The sequence below is a fragment of the Nomascus leucogenys genome, chromosome 5, assembly GCF_006542625.1.
Source record: "Nomascus leucogenys isolate Asia chromosome 5, Asia_NLE_v1, whole genome shotgun sequence".
Taxonomy (NCBI): domain Eukaryota; kingdom Metazoa; phylum Chordata; class Mammalia; order Primates; family Hylobatidae; genus Nomascus; species Nomascus leucogenys.
Genome location: NC_044385.1, coordinates 55,562,161 through 55,575,406, shown reverse-complemented (window position 1 = coordinate 55,575,406; position 13,246 = coordinate 55,562,161). Strand labels below are relative to the sequence as shown.

At 41.9% G+C, this 13,246-nt stretch overlaps 2 protein-coding genes across 3 annotated transcripts in view; both read right to left on the bottom strand.

Annotated features, from left to right (window-relative positions):
- RBBP5 (RB binding protein 5, histone lysine methyltransferase complex subunit) overlaps positions 1-12,459 on the bottom strand; it is a 36,601-nt gene extending 24,142 nt beyond the window's left edge. For both annotated transcript variants that reach the window (XM_003273164.4, XM_003273165.4), the window contains exons 1-3: positions 12,292-12,459; positions 6,319-6,344; positions 5,251-5,423 (exon numbers count right to left, since the gene is read on the bottom strand). In XM_003273164.4, coding sequence (XP_003273212.1) covers positions 5,251-5,423; positions 6,319-6,344; positions 12,292-12,310 — 218 coding nt within the window. In that variant the 5' untranslated portion in view covers positions 12,311-12,459. The remainder of the gene's footprint in view (positions 1-5,250; positions 5,424-6,318; positions 6,345-12,291) is intronic.
- On the bottom strand, positions 2,089-2,569 carry LOC100598271 (40S ribosomal protein S26-like). The gene has a single exon (XM_012506768.2). The coding sequence runs from the start codon at positions 2,512-2,514 to the stop codon at positions 2,167-2,169; it is 348 nt and encodes a 115-aa protein (XP_012362222.1). The 5' UTR covers positions 2,515-2,569; the 3' UTR covers positions 2,089-2,166.
- Positions 12,460-13,246: the final 787 nt, after the last annotated feature.

The following is a 13,246-nucleotide window of genomic DNA, read 5'->3' as shown; positions in this document are numbered from 1 at the left end:
AAAACTTCTCTTGGTAAAATTTGTTCCCTAATATGCTCAAATAAGGAACAGTTAAATCTATGATGCATGTATACTGTGCAATACTCTATAGACACAACTATTTAAAATAACGAGACACAGAGAAATATCCACTATATGCTAAGTGGAAAAGCAAGCTACGGAACAAAATATATTTATTTTTGTTTAAAAACATATTATGTGGACATATGTATTATTTCCCACATATAAAGATATAGATATCTTACAGATAGGATATATTCCATACTCTTTAACAGTGGTTACCCTAAGAAGTAGACAAAGGGCTTTCATTTTTTACTTTGCATATTTATATATTCTTTTAATTTTTAAAAATATTTTTAAACGGCCAGGCGCGGTGGCTCACGACTGTAATCTTGGCACTTTGGGAGGCCAAGGCGGGCAGATCACCTGAGGTCAGGAGGTCAAGACTGGCCTGGCCAACATGGTGAAACCCCACACCTCTATTAAAAATACAAAACTTAGCCAGGTGTGGTGGCCTGCTTCTGTAATCCCAGCTACTCAGGAGGCTGAGGCAGGAGAATCACTTGAATCTGGCAGGCGGAGGTTGCCGTGAGCCGAGATCGTGCCACTGCACTCCAGCCTGGGTGACAGAGCAAGACTCTGTCTCGAAAAAATAAAAAAAAAAAACTTTTAAATAATCAAGTATAGGTTTTGTGATTTTAAAATGTTAAAAATGTTGGAGCGAGGGGTTGAAAAATCTCTTACTTTATACCCTTTGACTAATAACACACTTCTGGAAGTCACTTTATATCCTTTGACTGGCTAACAACACACTTCTGGAAGTCACTTTATATCCTTTGACTGGCTAACAACACACTTCTGGAAGTCTACTGTAATAAGAACTCATAGACCAAATGCCCTTTGGGCATCTCAGATGCTTGTTGGGACATCTCCCATTCATCCGACAAGTATCTGAATGGCTACTGTCTATCAGGTACAACGCTAGAAGCTGAGAACGTAGCAGTGAAATGGCACACAAGGTTCATATTCAAACAGCACTTACCATCTTACAGGGAAGATACTCTAACACAAATATCTGCAATAAACTAACATGAAAATAATAGGAGACATGCAACCATAATCTCAAACTCACCACTTCCCCCTCAAATCTTCCATTAATGAGTATCTTCAACCAAGCCAGAAACCTAAGAATCATCTTAACTTCTCCATTTCACTCACACCCCAATCGAATTAATGACTAAGTCCTCTTATTTCTACCATTTCTCACATCTGCCTAACTTGGCTCCTTTCTTACTGCAACACTAATCATCTCCAGCCTAGACCACAGCAGTTCTCCTATGTTCACTCACTGTTGCCCCTTCAATCTCTTTTCTACTTGTTGCTTTGAAGATCTTTCTAAAATAAAAGCTCATCATGTGACCTTCCTGCCAAAATCTTTTAATGACTTCACAGTACATACAAGCTACGAATCAAATTCATGAGTATGGCAGATGAGGTTCTCCATGAGGACCTTGGTTTACCTTGGTTCTTGTCATATCGTATGTCCCATACCACAATCCAGCTATCCTGTTCTCCATTGTACCTACTTGTTTCAAGCTGGTATGCCTTGGCCTGTGCAGTGCCCTCTGCTTGGAATATATCTGGCAAACATCTACTTATCTTACAAATTTAAAGTTATAAATTATCTGGCTGGGCGTGGCGGCTCACACCTGCAATCCTAGGACTTTGGGAGGCCGAGGCGAGCAGATCACCTGAGGTCAGTAGTTCAAGACCAGCCTGGCCAACATGGCAAAACCCTGTCTCTACTAAAAATACAAAAATCAGCCGCGGATGGTGGTGTGCACCTATAATTCCAGCTACTCAGGAGGCTGAGGCAGGAGAATTGACTGAACCCAGGAGGTGGAGGCTGCAGTGAGCCGAGATCGCAACACTGCATTCCAGCCTGGGCAACAGAGCAAGACTCTGTCTCAAATAAAATAAAATAAAATAAAGTCATAAATTATCTCATCTATGACGGCTTTTCTGACCATTATTCCCCTCCACTACAATTGATAACTTCCTTCTTTGTGCTTTCATCTCCACTAAATCTTTTTTTTTTTAAGTACAATTTCCACTTTATTTTTCTCCAGAGAATAGTCTGTCTTCAGTCTTTAAGAACTCAGCTCCTTACATGGGCTTTGGTGGGGGACGTGGGGCAGCACCCACAGGTCTAAATCGGGGTGGGGGTGTTCGGTCCTTGCGGGCTTCACGAGATCGATTCCTGACTACTTTGCTGTGAATTGCACAACTCACATAGTAATGTAGCTTCACATACAGCTTGAGAAGCACATAGGCATCGAAGACGCTCGCTTCAGAAATGTCCCTGACTGCTGCGGCCTCCACTATGTTTCGAATGATGAATTTCTTAATGGCCTTGTCCTTGGGCACGCATCGGGCACAGTTAGTGCAGCGAATAGGCTGCACGTGGCCGCGGCCCTTTTTGGCACGACCGCTGTTCCTTCTTTTCTTTGTCATCTTGGAGGCACGGACCGGAGAGAGCCATCTCCACTAAATCTTAAATATAGTTTTTGTATAGGACATATAAAGCTTTAGTATATGTACCTGTATGCAAATCCACCTCCCACTAATCATCTAGAATTTCTCATTTGTTTTTGTGTCCCCAGAGCCTAACATAGCACCTGGTACATAACTCATGGTCAACACCTGCTGAATGCATGAATGAATGAATGAATGAATATATAATAAAAATTATGGCACAAAGACATTCACTAAACACTATGTAATCGAGGAAAAAAAACAGAAAATGGTTAAGTAAATTATGGTTTATCAGACAATATATAGTCATTTAAAAAGTTGTTGGCCGGGCGCGGTGGCTCAAGCCTGTAATCCCAGCACTTTGGGAGGCCGAGGCGGGCGGATCACAAGGTCAGGAGATCGAGACCATCCTGGCTAACATGGTGAAACCCCGTCTCTACTAAAAATACAAAAAAATTAGCCGGGCGTGGCGGCAGGCCCCTGTAGTCCCAGCTACTAAGGAGGCTGAGGCAGGAGAATGGCGTGAACCCGGGAGACGGAGCTTGCAGTGAGCTGAGATCACACCACTGCACTCCAGCCTAGGCCACAGAGTGAGACTCCGTCTCAAAGAAAAAAAAAAAGTTGTTAAAGGCTACTCAAGCAGAAAAATGTTGAGACAGTATTAGGAGGGAAAAGCAAAATATAGAATATAGCACAATTATGAACTATGCTTAAAAAAATCATATCTAGAAACTGAGCAGACATGGTGGCTCACACCTGTAATCCCAGCACTTTGGGAGGCTGAGGCGGGAGGATCAATTGAAGCCAGGAGTTCAAGACAAGCCTGAGCAACACAGCAAGACCTTGTCTCTATAAAAAACTTTTTAAAATTAGCCAGGCATGGTGGTGCACGTCTGTAGACCTAGCTATGCGGGAGGATCACTTGAGCCTGGGATTTCAAGGTTGCAGTGAACTGTGATCATGCCTGTGACTAGCCACTGCACTCCAGCCTGGGCTACAGAGCAAGACCCTGTCTCAACAACAACAACAACAACAAAAATCTATACATACAAAGTAGTAGTATCTGGTTAGGAGGACTACAGAAAATACTAGTTATTTCTATTTTGTTTTATTTTCCATGATTTTCTAGAATAAGCATATATTACTATATAATAAAAACATATTTTTAACAGGTAAGAGTTCTTTTTTTTTTTTTTTTTTTTTTTTTAAGAGACGAGGTTTACTGTCACCCAGGCACTGCTGTACAGTGGCACAATCATGGCTCATTACAGCCTAGAACTCCTGGGCTCAAGTGATTCTCCCACTTCAGCCTCCTAAGTAGCCAGGACTATAGATGTGCACCATACACCCAGCTAATTTTTTTACTTTTTGTAGAGATGAGGCCTCACTATGGTGGTCTCCTGGGCTCAAGGAATCCTCTCATCTCAGCCTCCCAAAGCACTGGGATTATAGGCATGAGCCAATGCATCTCGCCAGGAGTTCTAAAATTATATTGTGATGACGGGTGCACAACTCTGAATATATAAAAACCTGCGAATTGTACACTCTAAATTTTATATTATGTGAAACAGACACACACACACACCCCTCTTAAAGCTGTTAAAAATATGTGTTTTGTTTGTTTTTTTGAAACAGAGTCTCGCTCTGTCGCCCAGGCTAGAGTGCAGTGGCATGATCTCAGCTCACTGCAACCTCTGCCTCCTAGGTTCAAGCGATTCTCTTGCCTCAGCCTCCCAAGTAGCTGGGATTACAGGCACCTGCCACCATGCCTGGCTAATTTTTGTATTTTTAGTAGAGACAGGGTTTCACCACGTTGGCCAGGCCAGTCTCAAACTCCTGACCTCAAGTGATCTACCCGCCTCAGCCTCCCAAAGTGCTGGGATTACAGGCGTGAACCACCGTGCCCGGCCCTATTTGAATCTTTATTGCAAGAACACAACAAAAAAGAAACAGAAAGGCGGTGGAAGGGACCTAAGAGATGATCCAGGCCAGTGCTTCCTGGATTATTGGATATGAAAGAAAAGTTTTGGCCCAGGCCACCAGTACTTTACTGGCCAAACTTTACTGTGATTCAGGCCTCCTCCCAATCCAGTGCTTTATAATACCATTTAGACAAAAGGAGATAGACTTAACCTTGATCTGATTAGGTCCTTTTGTTGGCCCCAAGTTCATTTAAAAAAAATGCTGCCCCAAAATAAAATTTTCTGAAGCAAATAGTTTCAGAGAGTAAGAGTGAAATCAATGGGAATTTATGTTACAGCAGATTTCAACTGTTTTTACATTTGCTATAAAGCCTTAATAACTATATTTCATTGAAGGAATAGTCATACTTGTGATCACTAAAATTACTGGAATTCAGTAACCTGGACAAAACTGGACTCGATGACTTCCAAGCTTCTGTCCTAACCGAGACTTTTTATTCTAAATGAAAAGTCAATATCGCCATTATACTACAATTACAATCTGAAAATATTTCATTTCAGTATTGAGATATTCTCAGCGCCTGATACAGATCCATAATACAATGAATTTCTCCCAAGAAAGGTGCTTCAAGGACAGCATGGACTCAGGATCTACATAAACCACGATAAACCGTATTACTAATGGCTGAATATTTAAAAATCTAAGTATTAAAATATCTACAAAGAGATTTGCAAATATATAGTCATCATTCATTCTAACTCATATTTAAATATTAATTTAAAAATGTCTTACCATAAAGAACACACTGGATGGATGTGTGCACTAATTATTTTAGCAATGCCTCTTGTCAAGAAATCCCAGATGACAATTCGGCCATCATTACAGCCAACTGCAAGCAGTGTGCCCCACCTGTTAAAGGTGCAAGTCAAAGCCATGCTGATACAATCCAAAGTTCCATCAGCTTCCTAAAAATTGAAACAAATACAAGAATAGAGACAACAATAGCCAGGTATCCAAATTATTTCCTAAAGGTTATCACTTGTGATACTTCTATTGAACATAAATTACAGTGTATACCAAAATAATCTCTCTGTGTCTTCTTATATCTATTAAAATAGCCAAAATGAAGAAACATTTATCAAAGCTAACCATGGATTCTGGAAACAGATGTGATCAAGCCCTTACATCACTACTATAACTTTGTATAAACTTTCTGGAAGGCAAATGGGCAAAATATAATAGAAGTATTTAAAAAGTCATATCTATTGATGCAGTCATTGTAATTCTGGGAATTTATTCCAAGAATTTAAAACAAAAAGAATTTAAAGAAAAAGAATTTAAAAGAATTTTTTTAAATAATTAAAAAAAAACAAACCCTGGAATAGCCTACAATGCATAACATTAGAGAAGTCAAATTATTTCATATCAATACCAAGCTATTTAAAATAACCACAATGTCTATCCTCAAACATTCAAGTGTTACAAAATAGTTTTACACTTAAAAAAGTAAAGCACATCTATAGCATACATTTTGCTTTACTATGTAAAAACATTGATCAAAACGAGAAAAGCACAAACCTATGATGGTGGTGTTCGTGAAAAATCCTTCAATGAAAGTTTTTCTTTTATTTAAAGGAAAATGAACTGTAAGATTACGACACCATGGTAAGATTTCCAGCCCACATTGCCTATTTCCTCCCTGATCAAAATTATACACTAGTTCCTTATTATAGCAAAAGATGTATTATCACACTTAATGCTTCTCTGTCAAAACACAAGGATCAAAAAGTATTTTCTGTTCTAACATAAACACCCAGAAGTTACTGTGTTCCTAAAATCACCACAATACTATACTCTTACCTCTGGATAGTTCTGCCCAAAGGACTCTGCAACAAAGCAAAGAAAGAGTTGATGGCACATGTACCACATAGCAAGGATCATACAACTCACGAACAGTGTATAGCAGTGGCTGACAAAACGAAAGGGGGATATGATGCCCTTTCAGGCATTCCATGAGGCCACACGGATTTTCAAGATCCTGCTAAGATGACTTGTTTACTCTCATTATCTCGGAAGTATACAGATGAGTTTTCCTGAGACTATATGACCTGGGATATTGAAACAGAGTGAAGGCAGAAGCAGATATGAGAAGTCCCCCAACTTCTATTCAGGCAAACATTGAAGAGATTTGTAAAAATGTCACAACAGTGGCATTTTCCTCACTAAATACTTTGTTTTTGAAAACAAAATAACTACTCACATAAACATGTAATGGATTTATTACGGTTATTTCTACATAATATGCTTTAAAAATATTATCTCAGTTTTAACTTCTAAATTGGTAAATGCTGGTAGGTAGATATCACCTACATAAACAAAAACTCTTTGTATACTTCTTAAAAGTATAATAGGATCCTGATACTAAAAAGTTTGAGAACTGTTGACATATCCAAGTTAGCAACAGTCTTTCTCCATCACACCTTTTGGGCATTTCACAACTTATTTCTAAATTTACTAAGGCAAGGAGCCGGGCTCAGTGGCTCACGCCTGTAATCTCAGAACTTTGGGAGGCCAAGTTGCGGCAGATCACAAGGGAGTTCGAGACCAGCCTAGCCAACATGGTGAAACCCCTTCTCTACTAAAAATACAAAAATTAGCCAGGTGTGGTGATGTGCACCTGTAATCCCAGCTACTCAGGAGGCTGAGGCAGGAGAATCACTTGAACCTGGGAGGCGGAGGTTGCAGTGAGCTGAGATCGTGCCACTGCACTCCAACCTGGGCAACAGAACAAGACTCTGTCTCAAAAAAAAAAAAAAAAACAAAAAAGAGCAAGGAAAGGCAAGAGTCAATTCATATCAGTCAAATTATCACAATTACTCTTTGAAACCTTGAAACCTTTATTAAAAGCAGCAATCACACCCCTTCCTGACTAATAACAGCATTTAGGTTGCAACAGCAAATAGTAGTTGATTAAACATGAAATTCTCTTTATTTCTTTGTTTTAGCTTTTTTTGGTTTTTTGTTTTTTGACCGGCCTGGTTTTTTTTTTGTTTGTTTGAGACGGAGTCTCGCTCTGTCTCCCAGGCTGGAGTGCAGTGGTGCAATCTTGGCTCACCGCAACATCTGCTTCCCAAGTTCAAGCGCTTCTCCTGTCCCAGCCTCCTAAGCAGCAGCTGGGATTACAGGCATGTGGCACCATGCCCGGCTAATTTTGTATTTTTAGTAGAGACAGGGTTTTACCATGTTGGCCAGGCTGGTCTCAAACTTCTGACCTCAAGGGATCCACCTGCCTCAGCTTCCCTAAGTGCTGAGATTACAGGCATGAGCCACCACACCCGGCCTAGTCCTTACAAATTTATGTGTAAAGAGCCTGTGTGGTGGCTCATGCCTGTAATCCCAGCACTTTGGGAGGCCGAGGCGGGTGGGTCACCTGAGGTCGGGAGTTCAAAACCAGTCTGACCAACATGGAGAAACCCAGTCTTTACTAAAAATACAAAATTAGCCAGGCGTGGTGGCGCATGCCTGTAATCCCAGCTACTCTGGAGGCTGAGGCAGGGGAATCTCTTGAACCTGGGAGGCAGAGGTTGCAGTGAGCCGAGATCACACCATTGCACTCCACCCTGGGCAACAACAGGGAAACTCTGTCTCAAAAAAAGAATAAAAATAAAAATAAAAATAAACAAATGTATGTGTAAATGTGTTTATATGAGCAAGGAAAAAGGTATAAAAGGATAAACCCCACTTAAAATTTGGGATGGGGAGACTTTTTTCTGTATGTGTACATATATATATACCCATATATATATTTATTTGTTTTGAGACAGAGTTCGCTCTTGTCTCCCAAGCTGGAGTGCAATGATGTCGGCTCCCTCCAACCTCTGCCTCACAGGTTCAAGTGATTCTCCTGCCTCAGCCTCCCGAGTAGCTGGGATTACAGGCACACACTGCCATGCCTGGCTAATTTTTGTATTTTTAGTAGAGATGGGGTTTCACCATGTTGACCAGGCTGGTCTTGAACTCCTGACCTCAGGTGATCCACCCACTCTGGCCTCCCAAAGTGCTGGGATTACAGGTGTGAGCCACCACACCCCACCTCAACTGCTCGTAAGTGCTTTTAGCTGGATTCCCATAGCTCATTCATTTATTGTGGTTCCATATTATACACAGTTACTTGTTTGTCTCTCCTCTTAGCTATATTTACCAGGTCAAAAGTGGTATCTTATTTCAATGTTTTTCAAACAGTAGGACACAATCCACCATAAATGGATACATTAATTTAGTGAGTTGGAACAAACGTTTCAATAGATTAGAAAATATCCGCCAGGTGCAGTGGCTCACGCCTGTAATCCCAGCACTTTGGGAGGCCAAGGTGGGCAGATCACGAGGTCAGGAGTTTGAGACCAGCTGAGCCAACATGGTGAAACCCTGTCTCTACTAAAAATACAAAAAAAATTAGTTGGCACACGCCTGTAATCCCAGCTACTCGGGAGGCTGAGGCAGGAGAATCGCTTAAACCCAGGAGGCGGAGGTTGCAGTGAGCCAAGATCGCCAAGATCGTGCCATTGCACTCCAGCCTGGGCGACAGAAGCAAGACTCCGTCTAAAGGAAAAAAAAAGAAAAAAAAGAAAAGAAAGTATCAGAGGACACTGAACATAACAAGGATTAAATATAATTCTGAGAAACTTAGTTACACGTGTATGTTATATAGTGAACTGTGATAGTATATTTCTTACTGTGATTTGTGGTAAAAATAAGTTTGACAAATGATCTTATTTAATTATATCTCCAGTGCACACTGGTGAATACACAGTAGGGGCTCAAAAAGTGATTGCAGAAGTAAAACTAGTGTCTACCTATGAGCCACTTTAGTAACCACATTAAAAATACATTGTCATTCATTTCCTTCATCTGGCCAGATGTCCTTCAGTATCCTTCCACAATCACATTACTTCTGTTCCTTTCCTTTTATCTGTAATCATTAACTTTCTCACTTTAAAATGCAAAGTCATTTTCAGAGATTGTTATCTTTCGGACCCAGGCTTCTTTAATTTGTCTAATCTTCCAGTGCTAAATATTCCTTCCTGGCTGGGCACAGTGGCTCACACCTGTAATCCCAGCACTTTCAGAGGCCAAGGTGGGCAGATCACTTGAGGTCAGGAGTTTGTGACCAGCTTGGCCAACATGGTGAAACCCAGTCTCTACTAAAAATACAAAAAATATAGCCAGGTGTGGTGTTGGGTGCCTGTAATCCCAGCTACTCGGGAGGGCTGAAGTAGGAGAATCGGTTGAACCTGGGAAGCACAAGTTGCTGTCAGCTGAGATTGTGCCACTGCACTCCAGCCTGGGCAATAGAGCAAGGCTCCGTCTCAAAAGATAAATAAAAATAAATATTCCTTCCTAAGTTTTATCATAATGAATCTTCTGTATCATTCAAGAAAAGCCTTTTCCAAGATCCTGCTACTCTTTCAAAGTACTAGCGTTATCACCTTTCTTCCATCCTTAAGTTTTTAAAAATAAGGGTCAACCTTTTGCCCTTGTCTCCCACACCATTCTAAAATCATTGTAATCTGGCTTCTGTTCCAGCTGCTGAGGGGTCCCAAGCTGCCAAAGGACTAAACAGAGCAACCCATTCTCAGCCCTCAGACTCAACTGCTCTGATTGGCTTCTATGAAGACACCACACCAATCTGTACTCTCTTCTTCCTCTACATAGATTAATACATGGAAGGCACTTGAAAATCTGCCTAGCTCAGAGAAAGTACTTTATAACTGTTAGCTAACTTATTATCTCCACTTATTCCTCCTCTTAACCTCTAACTACAGATTGTGTGCTTGGCAATTTTCTTTTCTCCCCCTCCCACTTTTTCCCTAGATCATGTCCTCTACTCACAAGGTTTCAGTGAGCCCATCTGTAAGAATACAAATCTCTCCCATAAATCCAAACCTGTCTCCTGACCCCTAGACCACATTCAACATCTCCAAAGCTGTCTTTTTCCAATGTCCTTACACTTTATCAATAGCATCATTATTTGCTCTCATCATTTTTCACGTCACTCTCTTACTCATCAGCACTATATGCAATCTATTCTCAAATTTGTCATCCCTACCTCCTCAATGTCTTTTCTATTTCCTAGCTCAGGCCTTCCTTATCACTCATATAATCTACCCCTCCAAACTGGTTTTACACTCCTCCAAAACTCAACTCCACATCGCTGTCAGACAAACCTTACAGACTCATAGCTCTGATTGAGTTACTAAGTCAAAACCCTTCAATGGATCTACCCTACCTTCCCTAAAAAGCCCAAACTTTTCAGCTAGGCATTCGAGAACCAACACAAAATAGATGGCACCGATCCCATTCCCTGGCATTCTCTTTATCCACAACCTGGCCAAGCAGGAAAATTCTTTAGGTCTTCTCTCACTTATGCCTACTGAACATCCCTCCCATATTTTCAAACTTGAGCCTGTTGATATTTTACCAACCTTAAAAATCCACTTAAGGCCGGACACTTTGGGAGGCTGAGGTGAGTGGATTGCTTGGGGCCAAAAGTTTGAGACCAGCCTAGCCAACACAGTGAGACCCCATCTCTGCTAAACATACAAAAATTAGCCAGGCATGGCAGTCCGCACCTGTAGTACCAGCTACTCAGGAGGCTGAGGCACGAGAATCACTGGAACCCAGAAGACAGAGGTTGCAGCGAGCCAAGACTGTGCCACTGCACTCCAGCCTGGGCAACAGCGCGAGACTGTCTTAAAAAAAAAAAAAGTCCACTTAAAACTCCAACTCCTCCACAGGTTTTGGGGGTTTGTTTTTCCTGGCTGACTTCTTCCTTTGCCCCAAAGGCATCCACTCTCTGTTCCAAACATTCTTAGCAACTGGTAATGACTCTTTCAGGCCTGGCTACATTCTGCAATATCCTACAGCTATTTTACATAATCACCTTAAACCTTAAACTGCCTGCTTAATGAAAAGCTCTTTAAGGGCAAAGACCATTTTTTATGTATCTTTGTAGCCCTTTTGACAATTAACACATCTTCTGATTTTTTTTTAAACAGAAATCTAACCATTAGGAACAGCAAGTAGTGCAGCAGTCCTTGAAAACCTCAACTACCCCTAGAATATCATGCTAAATGTCACCTAATGGAAGTCCAGGAGAAAGGACCTACAGTTTTTAAATAATCTGGATAGGAGGTAAGGAGGCAATGACTCAAAGTGGGGGTGACAAAAGACAACTTCCTCCGTATTTCACACCTCAGTGTTTTACACACCGTCCCTGGTAAAGAACCTTAAATAGAAAGTTAGGATAATTGGATTCCAGTGCCAACTATGCCATTTACTTGCTTAGTGCCTAGCCATTACCCTCTGAGCCTTTATTCATCTGTTCAATGAGAAGCTTCTAACAGAAGATCTCCAAGTCCCCTCCTTAGACATCCCTTTTCTACAAAAAGATTAACCTGTCCATGCACCCAATTCCCTGACAAGTCTTTAAAGTTTCATCCCAAGCCTCACTTCTTCAAATTCCATCTCCAACAACTCTGGTCCTGGCTGCTCTGGGCTACTTCAACACCTGCGATCCTCGTAATCAAAGCTAAGTCACAAACTGTCTGTCCCCATCGCTCCATAATTGATATGAAAGTGGCCTCGGGAGGGGCAATGCAACCTACTCGGGCAGAAGGTGGGCTTCCTCCCCCCGCTGCTGCTCCACATCAGGTGTGCCCAATGATCCATAGCCGAACAGTGTCCCTAAGATTGCAGCCTGACTCCCCTCCCGCCTGGGTTCCTTCCTTTCCGGTACCCAACGCTTCTCTAAAACGCAGCCATAGCCCTTCTCACCCAGCAACTCGAGGTTCATCCCTGCGGACTGTGGCCGCCCGGTCTCAGCTCCGGCAACAACGCCTTCTCCCCGGCCGGCTTCAGCAACTTGCGTCTAAGTGGTGGACGCCGCGAAGAGCCTGGCGCAAGCTCCGGAGACTTTCGGACTTAGAAGGCCCCGCGGCTTCCGCTTTCTTCCCCCGCCTTCCTTGTTCGTTTCATGTGGGCTGCCCAAATATATGCCTGACCAAAATCAAGCATAAACTCCCTCGGAAACAATTAATTATGATCTTTACTGAGGTACAACAATGTTATCGTCACTAGGGACTTTAAATAGCGCGACAGTTTAAGGCTATTTGCTCCGGGAACATGTAGGTGAGGTAGAAATTCCAGGCATACAGTTAACCTACTAGTTCTTGTCCTGTTGTGTGTTCAGCGGCGTTGTCCGGGCGGGCTACCTCAGACTCCATGGGAAAGGTTCCGGAAAAGTCCTGCTAATACAAGAAAGCAGGGAAGGTCGTCCCCTAGTGCTCGGGTGTGTAGCGCCGCTGACCTCACCAAGGCGCGTACTCACCCTGTATGCAGGCGCCGTTGCAGGGTGTTTCAGTCTCGTGAAAATTATTTCTCATTTGTAAAGATATGCCACTGATCCTACAGAAAGGTACGACAACATATGTTAGGCCTGTTTGTGTTAGGATAATAAAAACCTTATTATCTAAAGTTTTACCCTTTACCAAACAGTGTTAACCGGGACGCTGTGAAAAAGAATTGGAATGAGGGATGGACTGAGTTTCCCGGAGCTCAATCATGCAGAACTCCAACGAGACACCCAAAGCAATTAGATAAGTCCAGTTACTGGTATCTAGCGAAAGAGCAAATTTTATATGAACAAATTCCTACTATAAATGCTGTGGCTCATCAGAAAAAGGAAAGAACGTCAAAGGCTCGCTGCAGAAAATAGTACTCGGGTTAGGTC

Bases quoted from the DNA above. Each gene is read 5' to 3' on its own strand.
- LOC100598271 (XM_012506768.2), bottom strand. From the start codon at position 2,514: ATGACAAAGAAAAGAAGGAACAGCGGTCGTGCCAAAAAGGGCCGCGGC.